This window comes from Eucalyptus grandis, chromosome 8, assembly GCF_016545825.1.
Source record: "Eucalyptus grandis isolate ANBG69807.140 chromosome 8, ASM1654582v1, whole genome shotgun sequence".
Taxonomy (NCBI): domain Eukaryota; kingdom Viridiplantae; phylum Streptophyta; class Magnoliopsida; order Myrtales; family Myrtaceae; genus Eucalyptus; species Eucalyptus grandis.
The window spans coordinates 71,112,466-71,131,665 of NC_052619.1; the positions used below are offsets into that span (position 1 = coordinate 71,112,466).

General features: G+C 38.3%; 1 protein-coding gene across 2 annotated transcripts; it reads left to right on the forward strand.

The window, feature by feature from the left end:
* Window positions 1–812: 812 nt before the first annotated feature.
* Window positions 813–18,632, forward strand: LOC104414162 (alpha-glucan water dikinase, chloroplastic). Of its 2 annotated transcripts, none has more exons than XM_010025187.3 (34): window positions 813–972; window positions 1,466–1,742; window positions 3,054–3,098; window positions 3,236–3,345; window positions 3,454–3,532; window positions 3,638–3,729; window positions 3,857–4,007; window positions 4,499–4,723; window positions 4,860–5,204; window positions 5,292–5,402; window positions 5,546–5,644; window positions 5,747–5,896; window positions 6,008–6,096; window positions 6,863–6,997; window positions 7,220–7,382; window positions 7,552–7,641; window positions 7,711–7,896; window positions 8,494–8,556; window positions 8,636–8,698; window positions 8,791–8,850; window positions 8,937–9,089; window positions 9,207–9,290; window positions 11,492–11,668; window positions 11,753–11,859; window positions 12,045–12,258; window positions 12,342–12,445; window positions 12,618–12,756; window positions 12,846–12,971; window positions 14,574–14,684; window positions 15,272–15,370; window positions 16,703–16,876; window positions 16,961–17,053; window positions 17,236–17,351; window positions 18,109–18,632. In XM_010025187.3, exons 2-34 carry the CDS (start codon window positions 1,482–1,484, stop codon window positions 18,311–18,313), a joined length of 4,419 nt encoding a protein of 1,472 aa, XP_010023489.2. In that variant the 5' UTR covers window positions 813–972; window positions 1,466–1,481; the 3' UTR covers window positions 18,314–18,632. The 2 variants fall into 2 exon arrangements, with proteins under 2 accessions (XP_010023489.2, XP_010023490.2); XM_010025188.3 differs by having other exon boundaries at window positions 3,057–3,098.
* The last annotated feature ends 568 nt before the right edge of the window (window positions 18,633–19,200 follow it).

Genomic DNA, 19,200 nt, shown 5'->3' on the forward strand with positions numbered 1-19,200 from the left:
TTAAAGCAGAAAGTAAATTGATTGATTTCCTTGTCAAAAGAAAAGCATCGATTTCGACTTCTGAAGTTAAGAAAAATGAAATGCATGATCTCAAATATGAGAAAGTAAAATTCATTTCCAATGCTAATTGCTTTAAAACTCCGAACTGGATAGCTATGACAAAGTCATGAAAATTTTTTCTAATAAAATTATGCATTTCATTATTTGTATGCCTTGAAAAGTTAGAAGTAAAATACCACTAGAGGGTTTCAAAATTATTAGTTCTCGAGTAATAATGTCAAATATGATGATTTTTATACGTAAAGAATAAGAAAGAAATTGAGGCTGATTTGCTGTCTACTCACTGAATATCTTCTCATCTCTGTTCATACTCTGCATATGGCCACAGAGCCAGATTCCCCTCCACACAAAAATCAATTCAAAGAAAAAAACTACACGACCGAAAATATTAGCCGAAAATGAGAGGAAAAATATCAGAAAAAAGGAGTGAAGCAGAGCAGCCGGGGCCACCGGCCGGTGGTCTCGCCCGATAATATCCTCCAGATCCAGGGGCGTTTTGGGGTCTCCGCCCTCAAATATCTTGGCCCCACCAAGTCGTCGTCTCCCCCTCGCGGACCCGGCGGATCTCTCGCCCGTGCCCCGACGCCCCGTCACGTGACGGGAGCTCCGTCCCGAGCTGCCCCCCGCCGCGTCTACGTGGCGCGCGGAGAGGCCCGCCACGTCATCGTCATCTTCACAAAAAGGTCGCCCCAAAAAAAGAAAAGAAAAATTATTATTTACTAATAATAAAATATCAGCAGTGGCAATGTCGCAGTGCGCGGTTCCAGTTCAGATTCCGAGCCAGGCGCAGAGCACCGGCGCAGAGCTTCCTTCTCCGTCCGGCGAGAGGCCGTTTCCTTCGAGCTCACGCTTTCTTCCACCGAAGCTCCGCCGCGGAACGCCGCCGGCCGCATTCCCCGAGTCGCGTCGCAGGTAGTCATCGCCTTCGTCCGCGCCTGCCGCGTGTCAGCATGCCGTCGCCTTCGTCCGGAGGCTTATTTGCTCCGTCGTCGTGGTGTTCGGTTCTTTTTTTTTTTTTTTGTCGTTTTTCGCTTGGTGGATTGCGATGATGCCGGTTGTGCTCCGGAGATCGTTCTTCCGCGTCGAGTTTTTTCGCCGCGTGGAGTTCGGATTTCGTCGCGGCGTTCGCGAGGATTTCGAGTTTGTTCAGCTGCGCCTCTATTTTTCCGTCTCGAGTAGGTTCGGCTGCTGAGAATTCGATGTTTGGGAACTGAGATTAGCGCTTGGTCTGTCGACCGTTGATCGAGGAAAGATTTGAAATTGTGGTCGTTTCTCCGTTTGGAAAGTTCTGATGCGGGGTATCCTTAGGAATTGTGCTTTCTCGGCGTGCCTTGTCGCGCCAGCTCTCTTCGCATTGTTCGAATTTTACTGTTCCCTGATCCTTGTGTTTTGCTTCGGGGCTAAGGATTGCATCGAGGAACATGAGTTTGCTTGGCCAGAGCTTGCTTTGCCCCGTGGTTTCGGAGCATCAAAGCAAACTGAATACTTCGGCCATCCCCGCCAACACTTTATTACAGGCCACATCCGCCAACCAAGCGGTACCTAAGACCAGGAATCCGAAATTGTCTACAAAGTTTATGGGGAGCAGTCTTAACCAGAGGAAGGCAAAATTGACCATGGGGGACGGTCGCGCTTATTCATTCATTGCTAGAGCTGTATTGACCACTAATCCAGCTCCAGAGGTAAGTGCGTGTGACTCTCTTTGAGCTTGAATTATATGAAAAGTGTGGGGGTGCAGTACACAAATGACAAGTTGTGCCTACTTGGTTCAAAAAAACTTTGATCAATCTGACAAATGGATTTGACTCTTGGTGACATATGGCTTAGGGCATTAGGCTATATTGAAGAAGTCACATATGGGCTTTCTACTGTGGAAATATTAGAGTTGAATGCCTGGATGATATGCTTTTTGCATTGTTATCATAGTATGGTTGAGTTTTTGTTACTTATGCACATTGAATCTCTAAAAAGTCTCATGTTTGTCTAACATTTGGCTTGGTAATTAGAAAGTGTTCTTCAACAGATGATCGGGAATGATGCTGTTGTTTGGTTAAGTTGGAAAAAAAAGGGGCTTACAGCTTTTATGCTTTGGCTAGGAAACCATTTTGTATTGAGAGTGGCGATTAAAGGACATTGTTTACCATCTCAATGGCTTTGTGTTCTAATTCGGCAATGTTTTAGGGTTGAACTTCACTGTGAGGAAAGAAGGATAGGCAAAAGCTGCTATCTGATTCTTAAGTTTTTACACCAAAGTAATTTGACAAAAAACTTAATTTTGATTTCATCATTGTTAAAAAGGAACGATGGATTCAAGTGTGAATATGAAGGGTTTTTTTATTGTACCGCCACACTATTATTTTACTTCAGACAGATTTTCTTGAGTTTTGATTCCTTATTAGCATTTCATCAAGATTAAAGGATGTTCATTTCTTTTGGATTTGTCAGTGCTAGGCAGTATGATTTGTGAGCTAGTGTCTTCTATCGATGTATTACTAAGTTTTATATGCTTAATTATTCGCCATGCAATTGGCAAGTTAGCTCTGGCTACCTTTTTTCCCCCTTCTGCCCATTTCTAGTATTTGACATCTCAAAGTAACTGTATCTTAGATAACTTTGTGAGTTGATTTCAAATTGCATTTTCTCATTCTTTCTTTGGAGGTTAGTCTCTATTGAATTACTTTAATTGGTGCTTGCAAGCACCAATATACGATGCTCAACATCCATTTTTCTGCTCCTTTCATTTTATATTTACTGGAACTTATTTCACCTTCTTTTTGGAAGGGGGATTTCGATGGATGTGGGAATTTGATGCTTTAGATCAAATAAATAAAAGTTATCGATGTTTTGTGCACACATTGGCTGGTTAACCAACACTTGGATAATTCTGAAACTTTGTCTGTGTGACTGATAGTTTTTTGCATTCCAAAATTAGTAGAGAGTTCTTGTGTTCGGTTCTCACATGATGATATACTGACAAAAAGCTCCGACTTTAGCAGCTTGCTGGGAAATTCAACCTGGATGGAGATATCGAGTTGAAGGTATCGCTAAATTCTTTCTTTCTCTAACATAGTTCGTGCATAACTTTGGGATGTATATTTCCGAATAGGTTGATTATCAGCTATTGTGGAGTCAAAATAAATGAGAAAATACTGACAGACCGGCAATTTAATCTCAGGTCGAAGTTAGTGCCCCAGGTCCCGGGTCTACGACTCAAGTAGAAATTCACGTCGCATGTAGTAGTGATACTCTGATATTACACTGGGGTGCAGTACGTGATAAAAAGGAGTGAGTAGAAGTTTTCGAGTTCTTAATTTCATCTACCAGCTATAAAACTAGGTATTCGACCCATCACAGTTCTGAAGTATTATTCTCTGCTTTATTTCCCTATTGAAGAAAGTGGATACTTCCATCACGGCATCCAGATGGGACCAAAGTATACAAGAATAGGGCTCTTAGAACTCCTTTCGTCAAAGTAAGTCCTTCTACCCTGGATGGGCCTTCTCATGGATATAAAATTTTCATTTATCCTAACTGCAAAAATAAACTGCTCATTTGTGATTTTAATTTTCAACTTTAGTTGGATGAGAAGTCATTCCTCAAAATAGAGATTGATGATCCTGCAATTAAAGCCGTGGAGTTTCTTATACTTGATGAAGCCCAAAATAAATGGTGAGGTTTCTTGATCCTTTCTTCTAATTAACTTTTTTTTTTTGGTGGTTTTTGTAGAACATGATTTTCAGATTTTTCCCTTTAAAATGGATTGAGATCTTCCCCTCCATTCATTGTTATTTGTCAGGTATAAAAATAATGGTGAGAACTTTCATGTCAAGTTGCCTCTGAGAGAGAAGATACCAAATGTGTGGATTCCTGAGGACCTTGTACAAATCCAAGCATATCTGAGGTGGGAGAGAAAGGGGAAACAAATGTACACTCCTGAGCAAGAAAAGGTACTTTCTCTTCATTTTTCATAATTCAATAGTTTACACGTTCTGCTGGTTCCTTTTCCTCTTGCAATATTGCCACTTCTATTTGATTGTTCATTTTACTCATGATATGTGACTTTTGTGTAAGAGGTGGAGACCAGTCCAATAATATCTTACTGGATTCATCGCTCAAAAATGTTATTTAACTGTTGCTCTTCCTCAGGCAGAATCTGCAGCACGTTCTGCAGTACAGATTATGATGATTGTACTATTTTTTACTGGTTGAATATTGTTTGTACTTGAATTTACAACTGACCAATTAATAGCTTTGATCCTTTCAAAGGTGCCACTTTATTCTTCACTACTTACTATAGGGCCTGAGTCTTGTGCTGAAGAGATAGAAAAGAGATCATGGATTTTGTTTTTCCTCTTTTGATCTCTCTTCTGGGAGCTCTGCGAGACTATTACAATTTTTTAACGTTATGGACAACGCTAATGCCATGATTCTTTCATAGGAGGAATATGAAGCTGCACGCTTTGAGCTATTGGAGGAAGTAGCACGGGGTACTTCCATTGAGGACCTCCGAGCAAAAATAACTAAGAAAAGTGACGAAAACAAAACTGAGAAGCGGTCTCCTCCAGCACAGAAGAGTAAGATACCTGATGAACTGGCGCAGATACAAGCTTATATACGGTGGGAGAAAGCGGGAAAACCTAGTTATTCAGCAGACCAACAATCGGTAGGGTTGAAATTCTTATTTATTTGCATTTCCTGTTCTGTGCGTGCACATCTAATGGAAATTCCAGTCATAACTTATATCTTAGTTACCCAGTTCATCCTCGGTAATTTTGTCTTTCTTTTCCTCTCAACCACAGAGAGAATTCGAGGAAGCAAGAAAAGAGCTGCAAGCTGAACTGGAGAAGGGTTCTACAGTTGAAGACATAAGGAAGAAGATATGCAAAGGGGAGATAGAATCTAAGGTCTCAAAGCAATTGCAAAAGAAAAAGTATTTCCATGTTGAAAAAATTCAGCGCAAAAAGAGGGATGTCATGCAACTGATTAATAAAAGTAGAGCTAAACCTGAAGAAGGAAATGTCCCAGTTGAATACGAGCCAAAATCCTTGACCACAGTTGAACTATTTGCAAAAGCAATAGAGGAACGCGATCTTGGTAGTCCTGTCAGCAAAAGGATCTACAAGATTGGTGACAAGGAACTTCTGGTGTGTAGTTGTATTGTAATGGTTTTATATCCATTTCAGACCATCCACATAGTTTCTTGAGATATGTTAAATATCTATCTTGTGTAGGTGCTGGTATCAAAGCTTGCTGAAAAGATGAAGGTTCATTTTGTTACTGATCTCAATGAGCCTGTTGCTCTCCATTGGGCTTTATCTAGAAAAAATGCTGGAGAGTGGTTGGTGAGTCTCGCAAAAGGATTTTTCGTGGTTGTCAAGTGGGTCATAGGCTAGCCAGAGGTTTAAACATATGTTATATTGTCCTTTCCACATCTTTTCTAGCTTTTCTTATGTTGGATTGGTTTCGCTTCTTGGACATTTTTCAGGCACCCCCTCCAAGCATCCTCCCTCCAGGATCAGTTTCTCAACATGGAGCAGCTGAAACACAATTTTCGAACATCCCTTCCGACAACCCTCCTTACAAGGCATGTGATGCAGTTATTTGGATCTTCATATTTGCCTTAGATTTCTTCATTTTTTTCATCATTCTTAGTACTCCAGCATAAATCTCTTTTATAACTCTTCAGGTCCAATGCATGGAAATTGAGCTTGGAGATGAAAGCTTCATAGGAATGCCATTTGTTCTTCGTGCCAATGGGAATTGGATAAAAAATAAAGGCTCTGACTTCTATATTCAATTTGTTGCTGAACCTAAGCAAGTCCAGAAGGCTATTTCTGTATGATCTTTTAGCAGAAATATTTTCTTGAATTGTGTGTCGTCTTCCTTGATTGGTGGCCTCCTTACTTCGGTCTTAATGATTGACGACATTAGCTTTTTTGGTTGCAAGAATATTGGTGATGGAAAGGGTACCGCGAAGGGCTTGTTGGACAAAATAGCATCAATGGAGAGTGAAGCACAGAAATCTTTTATGCATCGGTGAGTAATATCTGATGCTCTCATTTATTCAACCAAGGTGGAATGTCCTTCCATTCAGTGATAATTTTGCTATCATCTGATAAACTGATAACTTTGAACAAGCTCAAACATGTCCGATTCTTTTCTTTATTGAACTAGGATACCCAAGGAAAATTTAGTTTTCACTGGGCTCAAAACCAAAGACAATAAACGATTATCCAACATCCCACGAATTTGCTGTCTTCTTGATTTCGGAGAATGGTTTCTCATCATGTTCTGCTAGGGAAATTCTTTGATGTTTTCTAGTACCAGTAGCATAACTTGATGAACATAAAGATGGAGATTACTAGATGCAAAAGCTAGATGCTTCTGACTACTGTCTACTGTTGTCGAATTTTTCAGAGAAAATAAGCAATTTTGCAGCTGAATGTAGTTTAAATTTTTCGTAACTGCGAGCGTTGAACAAAACAGGAAGCTATCTTACATGCATTTTTTCTGAGTGGTTGGACATGTCTTTCTGATCATTCCATGTGGAAGTCTCTTAGATTGAAAGTAAAATTAATGAAGATAAATGATGATGTTTGGAATAGGGAGTTATGCTATTTATTGCACGCTTTTCAGTGTATGCTGCCTGGATGGAAGGAATATCTATATTGTTCTTGCCATGAGTGTTTTTTGATATGTGCTTATCTATAATTTGCCATTAGTTTATGTAGTTTGAGTACATTAAATGGTTTGATATTTTCTCTTGTAACTTTTGACTAAACGAATCAATCTTCTCTTCCAGATTCAACATTGCTGCTGATCTGATAGATCAAGCCCAAGATGCAGGTGTGTTGGGTCTTGCAGGAATTTTGGTGTGGATGAGGTTCATGGCTACAAGACAGCTGATCTGGAACAAGAACTACAATGTGAAACCACGGTATGGCTGATATAAGAAAATAAACTTTGAAGTCAGATAAATGGATCTTTTGTTACATTACATGACTTCTGAATGTCAAATGCCAGCATACTCCCATGAATCAATTTAAGCTGCTTCTGTATCTGCTCAATGCCATGTCATGGACTGAATGCGTCATCTTAATTATCCAGTGGTAATCAGTTCATAGTTTGTAACTGCGGTCATCTTCTCATTATGGTGCAGAGAAATCAGTAAAGCTCAGGATAGGCTAACAGATAAGCTTCAGAATACTTATATGACCCGTCCACAATATCGGGAACTTCTACGCATGATCATGTCTACTGTTGGTCGTGGAGGTGAAGGGGATGTTGGACAGCGAATTAGAGATGAAATTCTGGTTATACAGGTATAAATAATTTATCTTGTGTGAAATGGGATTTTTCTGTTGATGTGAAATTATTGTAGAGGTCTTATGGACACCCAAGGGCTTGATTCTTCTGTAGTTTTGTTCCTCTTTTATCTCATTTAACACAAAAGAAGTGCTGGAGTTTTCTGACTTGGTTGGACAATGGCAGAGGAACAATAACTGCAAGGGAGGAATGATGGAAGAATGGCATCAGAAGTTGCATAATAACACTAGTCCGGATGATGTTGTTATTTGTCAGGTACAAGGCAATGGACTTCCCTGCTTGTATATTTAGATTCTAGAAGATCTTATATATTCTGTTCTACAGGCACTGATTGACTATATCGAGAATGACTTTGATATTGGAGTCTACTGGAAAACATTGAATGAGAATGGAATCACTAAAGAACGCCTTCTCAGTTATGATCGTGCAATTCATTCTGAACCAAATCTTGGGAGAGATCAGAAGGATGGTCTTCTGCGAGATCTGGGACACTACATGAGAACCTTGAAGGTTGGAGTCATTATCATTCCTTTGCTTGGGCTTTGTCACGTGTGTGGGTTTCTTCATAGTTTGTATGTCATACACAATCTGTTCTCATTGAATACTTCATTTGTACGCTACCATGTTCTCTTTCATAGTATGCAGCAAATGCCTTCTGATTACTTCCATCTAGAACAAAAGAGGCTTTTCCAATGACTTGACTTTTATTGTATGGAGTTATAAGATTGCTTAATCAGTTATTTACTATTTTATTTCTACAAGAAAGTGAATTTTTCTGACACGAGCAGGTTACACTCAAAATGGGATGTGTGCATCCCCTTCATTGCCATTTCTCTACTAAATTATTCTCAGCACTATATTCCCCGACTTCGTTTTACGTGCTGATAGGGGAGAACCAGCTTCAGGGTTCACCTGTCCTTGAGGTGGAAAGGGAGATTGAAGACTAATTCAACTGAGAAATATTTGAGGGACTTTTGTATTTGAGTAGTATTTTTGTCGTTATTGTACAATAGTGGATTATGTATGCTGCTGTCTCATGTTGCGTTATAGCATGTCTAAGCCCTAAACAGGACAGGTTTGATAACTTTTGCCGATGGTCTATTGCAGGCTGTTCATTCAGGTGCAGATCTTGAGTCTGCCATAGCAAATTGTATGGGCTACAAGGCGGAGGTAATTAGCATAAATTTCTGGATCTTTTGGAAGAGGATTTTGTGTCATGGATATGAATCATGGTTCATTCTTTCTTCAGGGTCAAGGTTTCATGGTTGGGGTGCACATAAATTCGATCCCTGGCTTACCATCTGGATTTCCTGTAATGCTTTCTTTCCAACATCTTCTGTGCTTAGGATTGGCATAAAAGTTTGCAAGACAAAATAAATTCTCAACTATGTCTTTGTGTAACAGGAACTGCTACAGTTTGTTCTTGAACATGTTGAAGATAAGAATGTTGAACCGTTGCTTGAGGTCTGAGATTTTTAAAAATGTTATTTCTCCCTGTCGTTCATAGCCCTTCTTTACTGTTTATGTTTTCTAAAATAATTTCAATGTAGGGTCTTCTTGAGGCTCGACAAGAGCTTCGTCCATTGCTTTTCAAACCCAATGCTCGTTTGAAGGACCTTCTGTTTTTGGACATTGCCCTTGACTCTACTGTAAGGACTGCAGTTGAAAGGGGTTACGAGGAGCTGAATAAGGCCAGGCCTGAGGTACATCTTAATTTAAAGTGGCTGCTTTTATTGCTTGGTATCCTTAAATAATAATTCTTGTGTGATAATCAGTTTTTCCCTCCATCATCGGATGTTTATAGCTTGTACATCATGCAGAAACTTATTTACTTTATCAGTATGGTTGTGGAAAATCTTGCACTCTCGTCAGATGACAATGAGGATCTTATCTACTGCCTGAAGGTAATTTTCTACTAATGTTTAGTTTATGCTGCCTAGAGGCTTCATTAACTGTAGTTAGTAAAATCTAGGGCTCTTCCATTTAAAGCATGTGTGTGTGGAAAGCTCTCAACCTAATGCAATAGTCCCCACAAGAATAGTGAAAGTTGCATTAACTTTGCTTCTTTGTCATGACACTTAGTATGATGGGTACTGTTTCTGCTATGTGGAAGAAGAATCTTGTAGCTTCTTTGTGAGCTTTCAGCTTTCATGGACACCAACTTCCCTATCTTTCATGGTGATATGGCAGGAATTTATTCCTCCTACATCTTTGTAACAGGATGCATCCAAAAATTAAGTTTTAACTGATGACTAGAAAGAAGTAGTTATATTTGAACACGTTTGAAGACCTTGAGTCTGCTTCATTAGTTCACAATTTACTTGTTGGAGAATTCATTACTTCAACAAGCTTCACATACCATATATGGGACTTGATTGTTGAGGAGGTTGCACTTGCCCCAAGGCAGTATGGCAGGCTATTTGGAGAAAGATAATTTAATTTGAGTTTACAAAAATGTGTGGGATTTAATTAGGTGATGAAAGTTTTTGGTTTATTATATTTTTTGGATTATCATATGAAGTCCTTTGCTCGACTGAAAAAGCTAACCAGGCCCCTGCTTTTAGTGTTCCATCAAATTCTAACAAAAAATAAAGATGATGCCTCTTAAGCTTTATTTTGGCACTTATTTTTCCTTTTCAATTCATATTAATGCATGCAATCATAGCACAAACTGGTTATAACTAATGAGAAAAAAATCTTACAAATCACGATCTTGCCTAACCCTCAGATAAAAAGAAAATTAAACAATACCTTGAGCCTTAATTGAGTGAAATTCACTAAAAATCAATAAACTTTTAAAACCCAATTATTCGGGACAACGGGCCTGGCAACCCATTTGGAGGTAGAAGAAGATTACTACCTCGGCAATTGTGTCAATGTTTGCATAAAGGATTTAAGCAATGTTTATACTTAAATGATTTGAGCGACTAATGAAAGACTTCAGGTTTTCTAGGACTCAATTGAACTTTGTTCTTACATTTTAAGAATTTTAGTCCAAGCATCCTTAGTATTAATAAATGATTTTGTTACCTATTCTTTGTTGAGGATGAATAATTCTGTCTTTAGCAACTGTAATTGAACCTTTTTCCAACTAGTAGTAGTCTGTATTAATTTCTTCCATGCCACTTATCTCATCAGAAATCTTCTTATGATATATAGCCCACCATGCTAGAATGTCCAATAAAAAAATGCTCATATAAACCCCTTTGACAAGGGATGGAGGACAACTTTAACATCTCATCTCATTTGCAAATTAGACTAAGAACAACAAGTGGAATTTGCATACAATGAGCCACACATACATGAAATAAAGTTGGGCAATGAAGGATGTGAAACCTAGCTTTGATACTATGTCAAAATGCCCAACCCAATGGCTTAAGCAATCAGCTGGAGAGAGACCACATGCATATAAGGCCTATATAAACCCTATAGGCAAGCAGCGTGGGACACTTTTAGTGCACGTGCAAGCTGGACTAAGAAAACCATATGGAATTATTTGAGGAGGAGCCACACACTCAACATAAAATGAGGTGGAATTTGGCTTTGATACCATATTAGAATGTCTGATCAAAAGTTCAAGCTAGAGGGTAACTACATGTGAAAAAGGCCTATATAAACCCCATAGAAAAGCAATGTATGACAACTTCAATAGTCTTCACATTTTTAGATTATGGGCAAAAAAGATTTCTGAGATCAATTCAGTCCTTGTAAGCATCTTGTTGAAATATTATCCCACATAACTTGACAATGGGTTCTAAATGTTATCTTTATTCATGTAGTTTCCCTCCACCTATTAGTTTAAGCTTTTGGGTTGGACTTTCTAATATGGTACCAGAGCTAGTTATCCCTTACGCAAAGGGGTGTGGTAAAAACTTCCACGTGAATGTGCATAGTCAAAATTCTACATGTAGCTTGTAATGTGACTTGCACTTGAGAGGAGGTGTTGAAATGTATCTTACATCGCTTGACAATGGGTCCTAAATGCTCTCTATATTCATGTAGTTTCCCTCCACCTATTAGTTTAAGCTTTGGGATTGGACTTTCTAACTCATTTATTATTGTATTTGCAAATGTAATGTCCTTAATCACATATCTACTTGTCAAGGGATGGAATGATGCAATGAGCATGCTCAAGACTGGAAGTAATAGCTGGGCATTATATGCGAAATCTGTACTAGACAGAACCCGTCTTGCACTTACAAACATGGCAGAGTGGTTCCAGCAAGTTTTGCAACCATCTGCGGAGTACCTGGGATCATCGCTTGGAGTTGACCGATGGGCTGTACGTGACAGTTATTAACATCTGTTCTGATGTTTCTCCATTTCCATAATTTTGCTCAACTGTGTCTATAAATGTTTCATGCAGATCAATATATTCACTGAAGAAATTATTCGGGCTGGGTCAGCTGCATCATTATCCTCACTTCTTAATCGACTTGATCCAATTCTCCGGAAAACTGCTAATCTTGGAAGGTTCTACTAATCTCCTATCGTTACTCTTTTGTGGCAGATTTTTAAATGGTTAATAATAGAATCTGGCATGTAAGTCTTGGTTAGAAGTAGCTGTCTAATCACAACAAATAGGGTTGAGGACTTGAATCTTGATCTCACTGACTACACGGTGCAACGAATGTCCTAACTTGATCATCATTATTCAGTTGGCAGGTAATCAGCTCATTTGAAGTTGTGGGATATGTCTCAGTTGTGAAAGAGTTGTTAGCAGTTCAGAATAAATCTTACGAAAAACCGACAATTTTGGTGGCAAAAAGTGTAAGAGGAGAGGAGGAAATTCCAGAGGGTGCAGTTGCTGTTTTGACACCTGACATGCCAGATGTTCTATCTCATGTTTCCGTGCGTGCAAGAAATAGCAAAGTAATGATTTGCATGTACAAATGAAGAATTTTCTTGTATCTGATTTTTGGTTGACAATTCACTGAACATTTAAGCAATAACAGGTCTGCTTTGCCACATGCTTTGATCCGGAGATTCTTGCTGATCTTGAAGCAAATGAAGGGAAGCTATTATGCCTGAAACCAACATCTACAGCCATCCTGTACAAGTAATTTCATTTGTCTTGCTCATTAGGCATTTTTTAAAAAAAAATTTTCCGGTATTTTCTAGATCCTGCATGGTGCAATGCATATGCATAAGTTCCATGGAATTGAGTTCAGCTCAAAATCGTTTACCTCTGTCATGTTCTTAACAGCTAACAAAAGTTTTCATTATGTCAGTGAGCTAAAGGAGATCGAGATACTGGATGCAAGTGCAACTGAATCTGAGGAGGGCGGTTCTTTTCCATCTTTGACTTTGGCTAAGAAAAAGTTTAGTGGTAGATATGCCATAACATCTGATAAGTTCACGGGAGAAATGGTTAGGCTTGCAAAATCAGCTTCAAATTAGCATTAAAATCATGCATATGAAGTTTGTCTTTACTTCTTCTATGTGGCTGAAAACTTTAGGTTGGAGCCAAGTCCCGTAACATCGCCCATATGAAAGGGAAATTACCATCCTGGATTGGAGTTCCCACCTCAGTTGCCATACCATTTGGAGTGTTTGAAAGGGTTCTATCAGAAAGTGCTAATAAGGTATTATCATTTCTGAAGCCAAGAAGCTGCAAGAACAATTTTTTTTTTCTTGATTTCTTTGTGTCTTTCTTCTGTCTTTTGTCCGGCTTCGTAGTCTTAAGTGCCTTACACTATTACATAGTGGTCCAAATCAAGTTCTCTGGTTATAGTTTAGCTGAAGGGTATATGAGCAGTAATTTCATATAGAATTTATTTCATAGAGACTAGAGATGGTCAAACATATAATTAGATCAGAAAAGAAAATAGTGTCATCTGACCGATTAATAAAGTTTCAATCTCAAACTGGAAAACGTGCTATTTTTAATTGGTTGGTAAATTTTTCTCTGCAACCTATTATTTGAAATAAAATTTTATTTCTATTAGCCTTTATTTGTGGACACAATATGCTCGATCTGCAAATCTACTTTTCAAATGATTTTGAAAACCTACATATTTAGTTTTTCTACTTTTTTATTAACGAAATGCAACAAAATGCAACAAAATGCTAGGTCATTTGTGGTCTTGTCAACAAATAGTAAAGCCTCATAAAGAAATAATAATTCCATTATATAGGTCAAGGGGTCAAGACAGGTCCAATTCAATCTGATAGACACAATCCAAGTTAGGATTATAAGGTTTGAATCTGAAGACAACCCATTTACCAATCATGACGATAAACTTGAACATGCTAACTTTTTTTGTGTATGAGTTGCATTCTTCTGCACATATGAAACACACACTTGTCTTCATTTGGGATCATATGTTTTCTTATATCTTTCTATTTTGATTTGAAGGAAAAAATAATTTGCTGACTATCAACTGCTTCACTTTTTAATGTTGGCTGCTTAAGTGATGCCTATGTTTACTTTGTTGGGCAGCCTTAACAGTGATCTGTACTATATGGCCAAAACAAATAAAGATCTGAACAGAAAGTGGGCTAAAAATGTGATTGTGAATGAAATGGCATACAGAATTTGTTGTCTTTACTGCTGTGATTATCTATTTTACAGAAGAGCGGAGAAATTAAATAAGAGTTACATACAACTATAGATTGGTATATCTGTATATCCAACCACACTTAGTTATTGTCACTGTACTTTTGTGGTCATTTCTGTTCTTTGAAGTATTAGTGCTTTTGACAGGTTGCAACATACTTTTTACAAAACAGTTGATGGACCATGCATAATTCTAAAGATAAGAAATATTATGTTGTTCTCAAATATTAAGGTTTTAAGGCTCTTTGACCAGAACATTGGGCATTCAACCTTTTACTTACTATTAAAGTCGGAGGTCTTGAGTTCTTGAACCCATGAATGAGTTTTCCTTTTTTTAAACATTGTGTTTTCAACCATTCTTTGACCATATTTGTCAATTCACACTTCAGGACTTAATAAGATGGGGCATGAAAAAAAAAATGATCCCTGTTGTTCAGTAAAAATTAAATTTTTGGAACAGACACATTGTGCATTCAACTTTTTACGATCGTTAAGCCTTTTATCCTCAATTTATAAACTTGCAGGATATCTGTCCTGTAAGTAATCGTTCAAGCTCTGCAGATAAAGTGACCTGTTCAATCATAAAGGTGTTCAGTTAAACTGACATATATTCATCATTATTGCACAGGTGGTTGCGGAAAAGTTGCAAAACCTGAAAAGGAAGTTGGAAGAGGGTGATTTCAGTGCTCTTCGAGAGATACGAGAAACAGTTTTAGAGCTGCGAGCACCAGAGCAATTGGTTGGTTCTTTTTATTCTGTGACCTTTCTTTTGCTGTGAAGTTATGGTATTGTTTGTAATGCCAAATTGTAGATTGTTGTCAGGATGAATAGCAAGTAATTGTAGCTGCTACATTGACTATTACATTCATCAAATGTCATAGTGGGAAAATGTAATGCCCTTAAGTAAAGACTTTCTGTGAACATATATGCAATTTCGACAGTGGCATCACTCTTGGAGGGTAAGAAGGGTAAGAAAGAAAGTGGCAAGGGGAATCACATACACACACCTATGCAACTCTGCACCCACACTCACTCTATTGATGACCAAGTTAGGTACATCCGAAGAAGCATTTGACTTGGTTATGTGGCAGAAAAATATCTTATGTTCATGAGGTTTCCATGCTTCTATTCCCATACCAATGTTCTTGTTAGTTAGTAGAAAGAGATGAATCAGTCACTCTGATGCTCTCAGCAAGCTTTTACCTATAACCTCATGCTGATGCCAAATTAAAGAGTTGACAGCTGTAAAGTAACTCCAGCTTGTCAAGGCATGACCCATAATTTGACATCTGTGCTCTAATCCCACACTCAATTTTTCACTTGCAGGTTCAGGAACTGAAATTGACAATGAAAAGTTCAGGAATGCCATGGCCTGGTGATGAAGGTGAGCTGCGATGGGAACAAGCATGGACGGCTATAAAGAAGGTCAGACTTTACTAATACAGTAGCATCAATATTGAAGACTATGATCTATATTTCAATGGTGTTATTAAAGTTGGACCAGCCAGTTCGACTGATTCTTCCAGTCTGATTGAACCTGGAATCCAGCACCCTATGCCTTTTAGTCCTGGAACCACTAAAAAACCCAGAGTTGACCAGGTTCAACTGGTCAAACAGTTGAACAGGATCTGTAGAGTTTGTAAAAGACAAAAGCCCTTTGGTGGTGGAAGGATTCAATCTCGTCCTATGGAAATTCCATCGTATGCATAGCAATTAGAGCCAAGCCTCTCTTTTGGTCCTTTAATAGCAAACAGATTTTATTAGCATCTGGCCCTTTCTGAAATGAAAAGCTCATCCTCACTGATGGAGATTTGAAATTATTACACTCTATATCTAAGAAGGTGTGTTTAACCATCTGGGCTGTGAATGGTTGTTTGTTATAGCGTTATTTTCTATCAAAATTTTACTCTGAAACGTCTCTTTAACTCAAAATGGATTGTTCAGCTCAGCCACTTAATCCTGTTAAGACTAGTTGAACTATGTATTGCCGACATTGTCGGTTCTTGCACCATTATAGTTTTAAAAACATTGCATTTTATATTGTATTTTGCCAGCTGAATATAAATCTTCTTTTCCACATGTTAAAACATGTTTATCTATTTTAATACATTAGGTCCTTCCTAAACTCCCCCCGCCCCCACCCTGAAGAAGAAAATGAATACAATAATGTTTACGTTTCTGTTTCTGTTTCTCTTTCATCCTCCCCATGTAAAAGCTTACTTCTTCAGAAGTGTTTTTAAGGGGGAAAAGAACATTTTTCACTTGGTTTTTTAGTACCATGTTACATGACACGTCAGTTGTTGTAATTCTAAAACTAAAATGATGGAAACTCTCAAAAGTTCCTTCTAAGTTTTAGATCTCTAAAGTAACTTACAGTTCAGAGTGATGTCGCTCTTTATGGGCATTGTTCGTGTATTGTCTCACGATTTTGAGGGGAAGTTTACTCTAATTTGACTTTTCTGGAACTCTTTCAGACAACTTCTGAATAAGAGGTCCCGAAATCATCGTGACAAAAAAATCTCTGGGAATTTTATCTAGTAGCAATTATTCTAAATACAACATCACTTGTACTCATATGGCATGTTGTTGTTGTAGTGCAAATGTAGCTAGAGGTTGATATAGAGAATATTGGGTTAACCTTTATTTGGGTTCGGGTGACCATTTCCAAATCCTGTTGCTGGTATGTCTAGGTGAATAATTCCAGGTGATGATAATTAATCTGTTTCTGGTTTGTCCTCATCTTCGACAAATTTTCAGGTTTGGGCTTCGAAGTGGAATGAAAGAGCTTACTTCAGCACCAGAAAAGTGAAATTAGATCATGATTGCCTTAGCATGGCTGTTTTGGTACAAGAGATAATAAATGCTGATTATGCATTTGTTATCCACACGACTAATCCGTCCTCAGGAGACTCAGAAGAGATATATGCGGAGGTACTTTCATGTTCAGTATAGTAAATGTTAATTCCGAATAGTTGCTAATGGTGAGGGAATTTTATTCTGGTCTTCCTTGTGAAGGTTGTCAAGGGACTTGGTGAAACTCTAGTTGGAGCTTATCCAGGTCGTGCCTTGAGCTTTATCTGCAAGAAAAATGATCTGACGTCTCCTCAGGTGACACACTTTTCATAAGATATGCCTGAATGGCGAGATAATGCAATTTCTCTCTGTTGACGATGAACAAATTTGATGACCCACAGAAACGTTTTTTTGGAAATAGTGGAATTATCTTTCCCTTGAGTATCTGACTTGTTTGAATTTTCTAAAAAGTTTTTGGTCTGAAATACTTATTTCAGTTACTGGGTTACCCAAGCAAACCAATTGGACTTTTCATCAGAAAATCCATTATTTTCCGATCTGACTCAAACGGTGAGGATCTAGAAGGTTATGCTGGTGCAGGCCTTTATGATAGGTAAAATCATTCTACATGACTCTTCTATACCAACTCAGCATTTCTCCTCTCTTTTCCCTATACAGGAGGGCATTAAATCTCTTAATTGCCAAATGATTCTCATCCTCATTTAGCCTTGTGTACAAAATAAACATCCTTCACTAGGAGGCTAGTAGCTTCATTAATCATGCAATTTTTTCCCTATTACCAGATGGTCTATTGTCGTTGTCAGTTGCACTGGCCAATTGGTTCTTGATTTCGCAAAAAGTAATCCGCACTTGATGAAGTTTTGCCATTCAGACATTGGAAGAGCTCCCATTAAGAAATCCTAACTTGGGAAGCACTTAAAAATTTAATGAGGCCGTGTCTTATAAGTTGACACTCTTAAAACTTTTTTTTTTAAAGGTCAGAACTCCTGAAATTAGTTGACTATGTGCAAAGTGTCGGTATGCTGGTCAACTGTGAAATTTTCACAGCAAAATCAGAACATGGTCTGGCAAAAGCTCAGGCATAGATACTGGGATATGGAGTTTAGTCATGTTTATCTGCCCAAACATTGTTCAACCTTCGTTCCAATTCTGTATAAACTAGAAAATCGATCTGTAATATACATAATCAATAGATGTCGCCTATATGAGTGTGTTAGTTTCTAGTTGAGCGAATTTCTCATGTGTGTGAGTGTATCCAAACCTCAAAATCCTAGACAAATTGTCTTCCATACATCAAGTCTTCCATTTCGGTTTCAAATGATTCTTATGCATCAAGTTGCCTGTTGCAGTGTTCCCATGGACGAAGAAGAAAAGGTCGTGCTCGACTACACATCTGACCCGCTGCTCGTTGATGGAAACTTTCAGCATTCAGTGCTCTCCAGCATTGCCCGTGCGGGGAGTGCAATTGAAGAGTTATATGGCTCTCCCCAAGACATTGAAGGCGTCGTGAAGGATGGGAAAATCTATGTTGTCCAGACACGGCCTCAGATGTGATCTTACTGGTTATCTTGTGAATTATTCTTTCCCATGTATCCGTGGCTTATATAAAAGAGCTGACATAGCAAACCAGATATCGATATACAGAAAATTCAATACATGACAGAGTAGATATATAACGGGAGGTTATGTAAAGTATCATCATATGGTCCGCATAAAGGATATGCCGCCCATATGATTCCACTAGGATGGTCGATTATAGCCATGTATAGTTCGGTCCTCCAATTATTCAATTATGTAATACTTTGATCGATCCGTTATCATATCGGACCAGGAAATAAGCTTTGCACCCTGGTTGCTGGCATCCTTCATTTAATCGCATTCAAGTAAGTTTTCATATATCGAATAGTTTCCTAGAATGTATATGTCGATTCAGGGGATGAAGAGCTCAACTATGACGATCGCTTATAAAGAACTGGATTCTCCATCCCCCTTTGCCGAGGATGGTGCGGGTGACCCTCCATCGTGGAAATTCAATGTGATCATGTCAAAGTCGAGAAAATATCTAGTGATTTGATATTATCATGTCAGCGTTATCATGTCAGCGTTAATCTTATCCTTCATATTCAATATCAATGGAATAAGGATATTGATCCGACCTATAAATCATTGTGTAAACGGCTAGAAGATTGGCATAAATTCCTCGCCTTATATATGTTGATTGTCCGAAAAGAAAATATTGGATATAGTCTTATTTATTTGGAATATCTCAATTCATCAATGAAACAATCAATTAAAGATGGAATGTTCTCCAAAGGAAGGACTCAACTTATGAAAGCCCCATCTGCTGTATGGGCAGTAGATCTTTCAAGGAACTTCATTCTTGACAGTCTAAAAGTGATAAGATCTTCCTTCAAATTCAAGTCCAACGGGTTGATTGGATG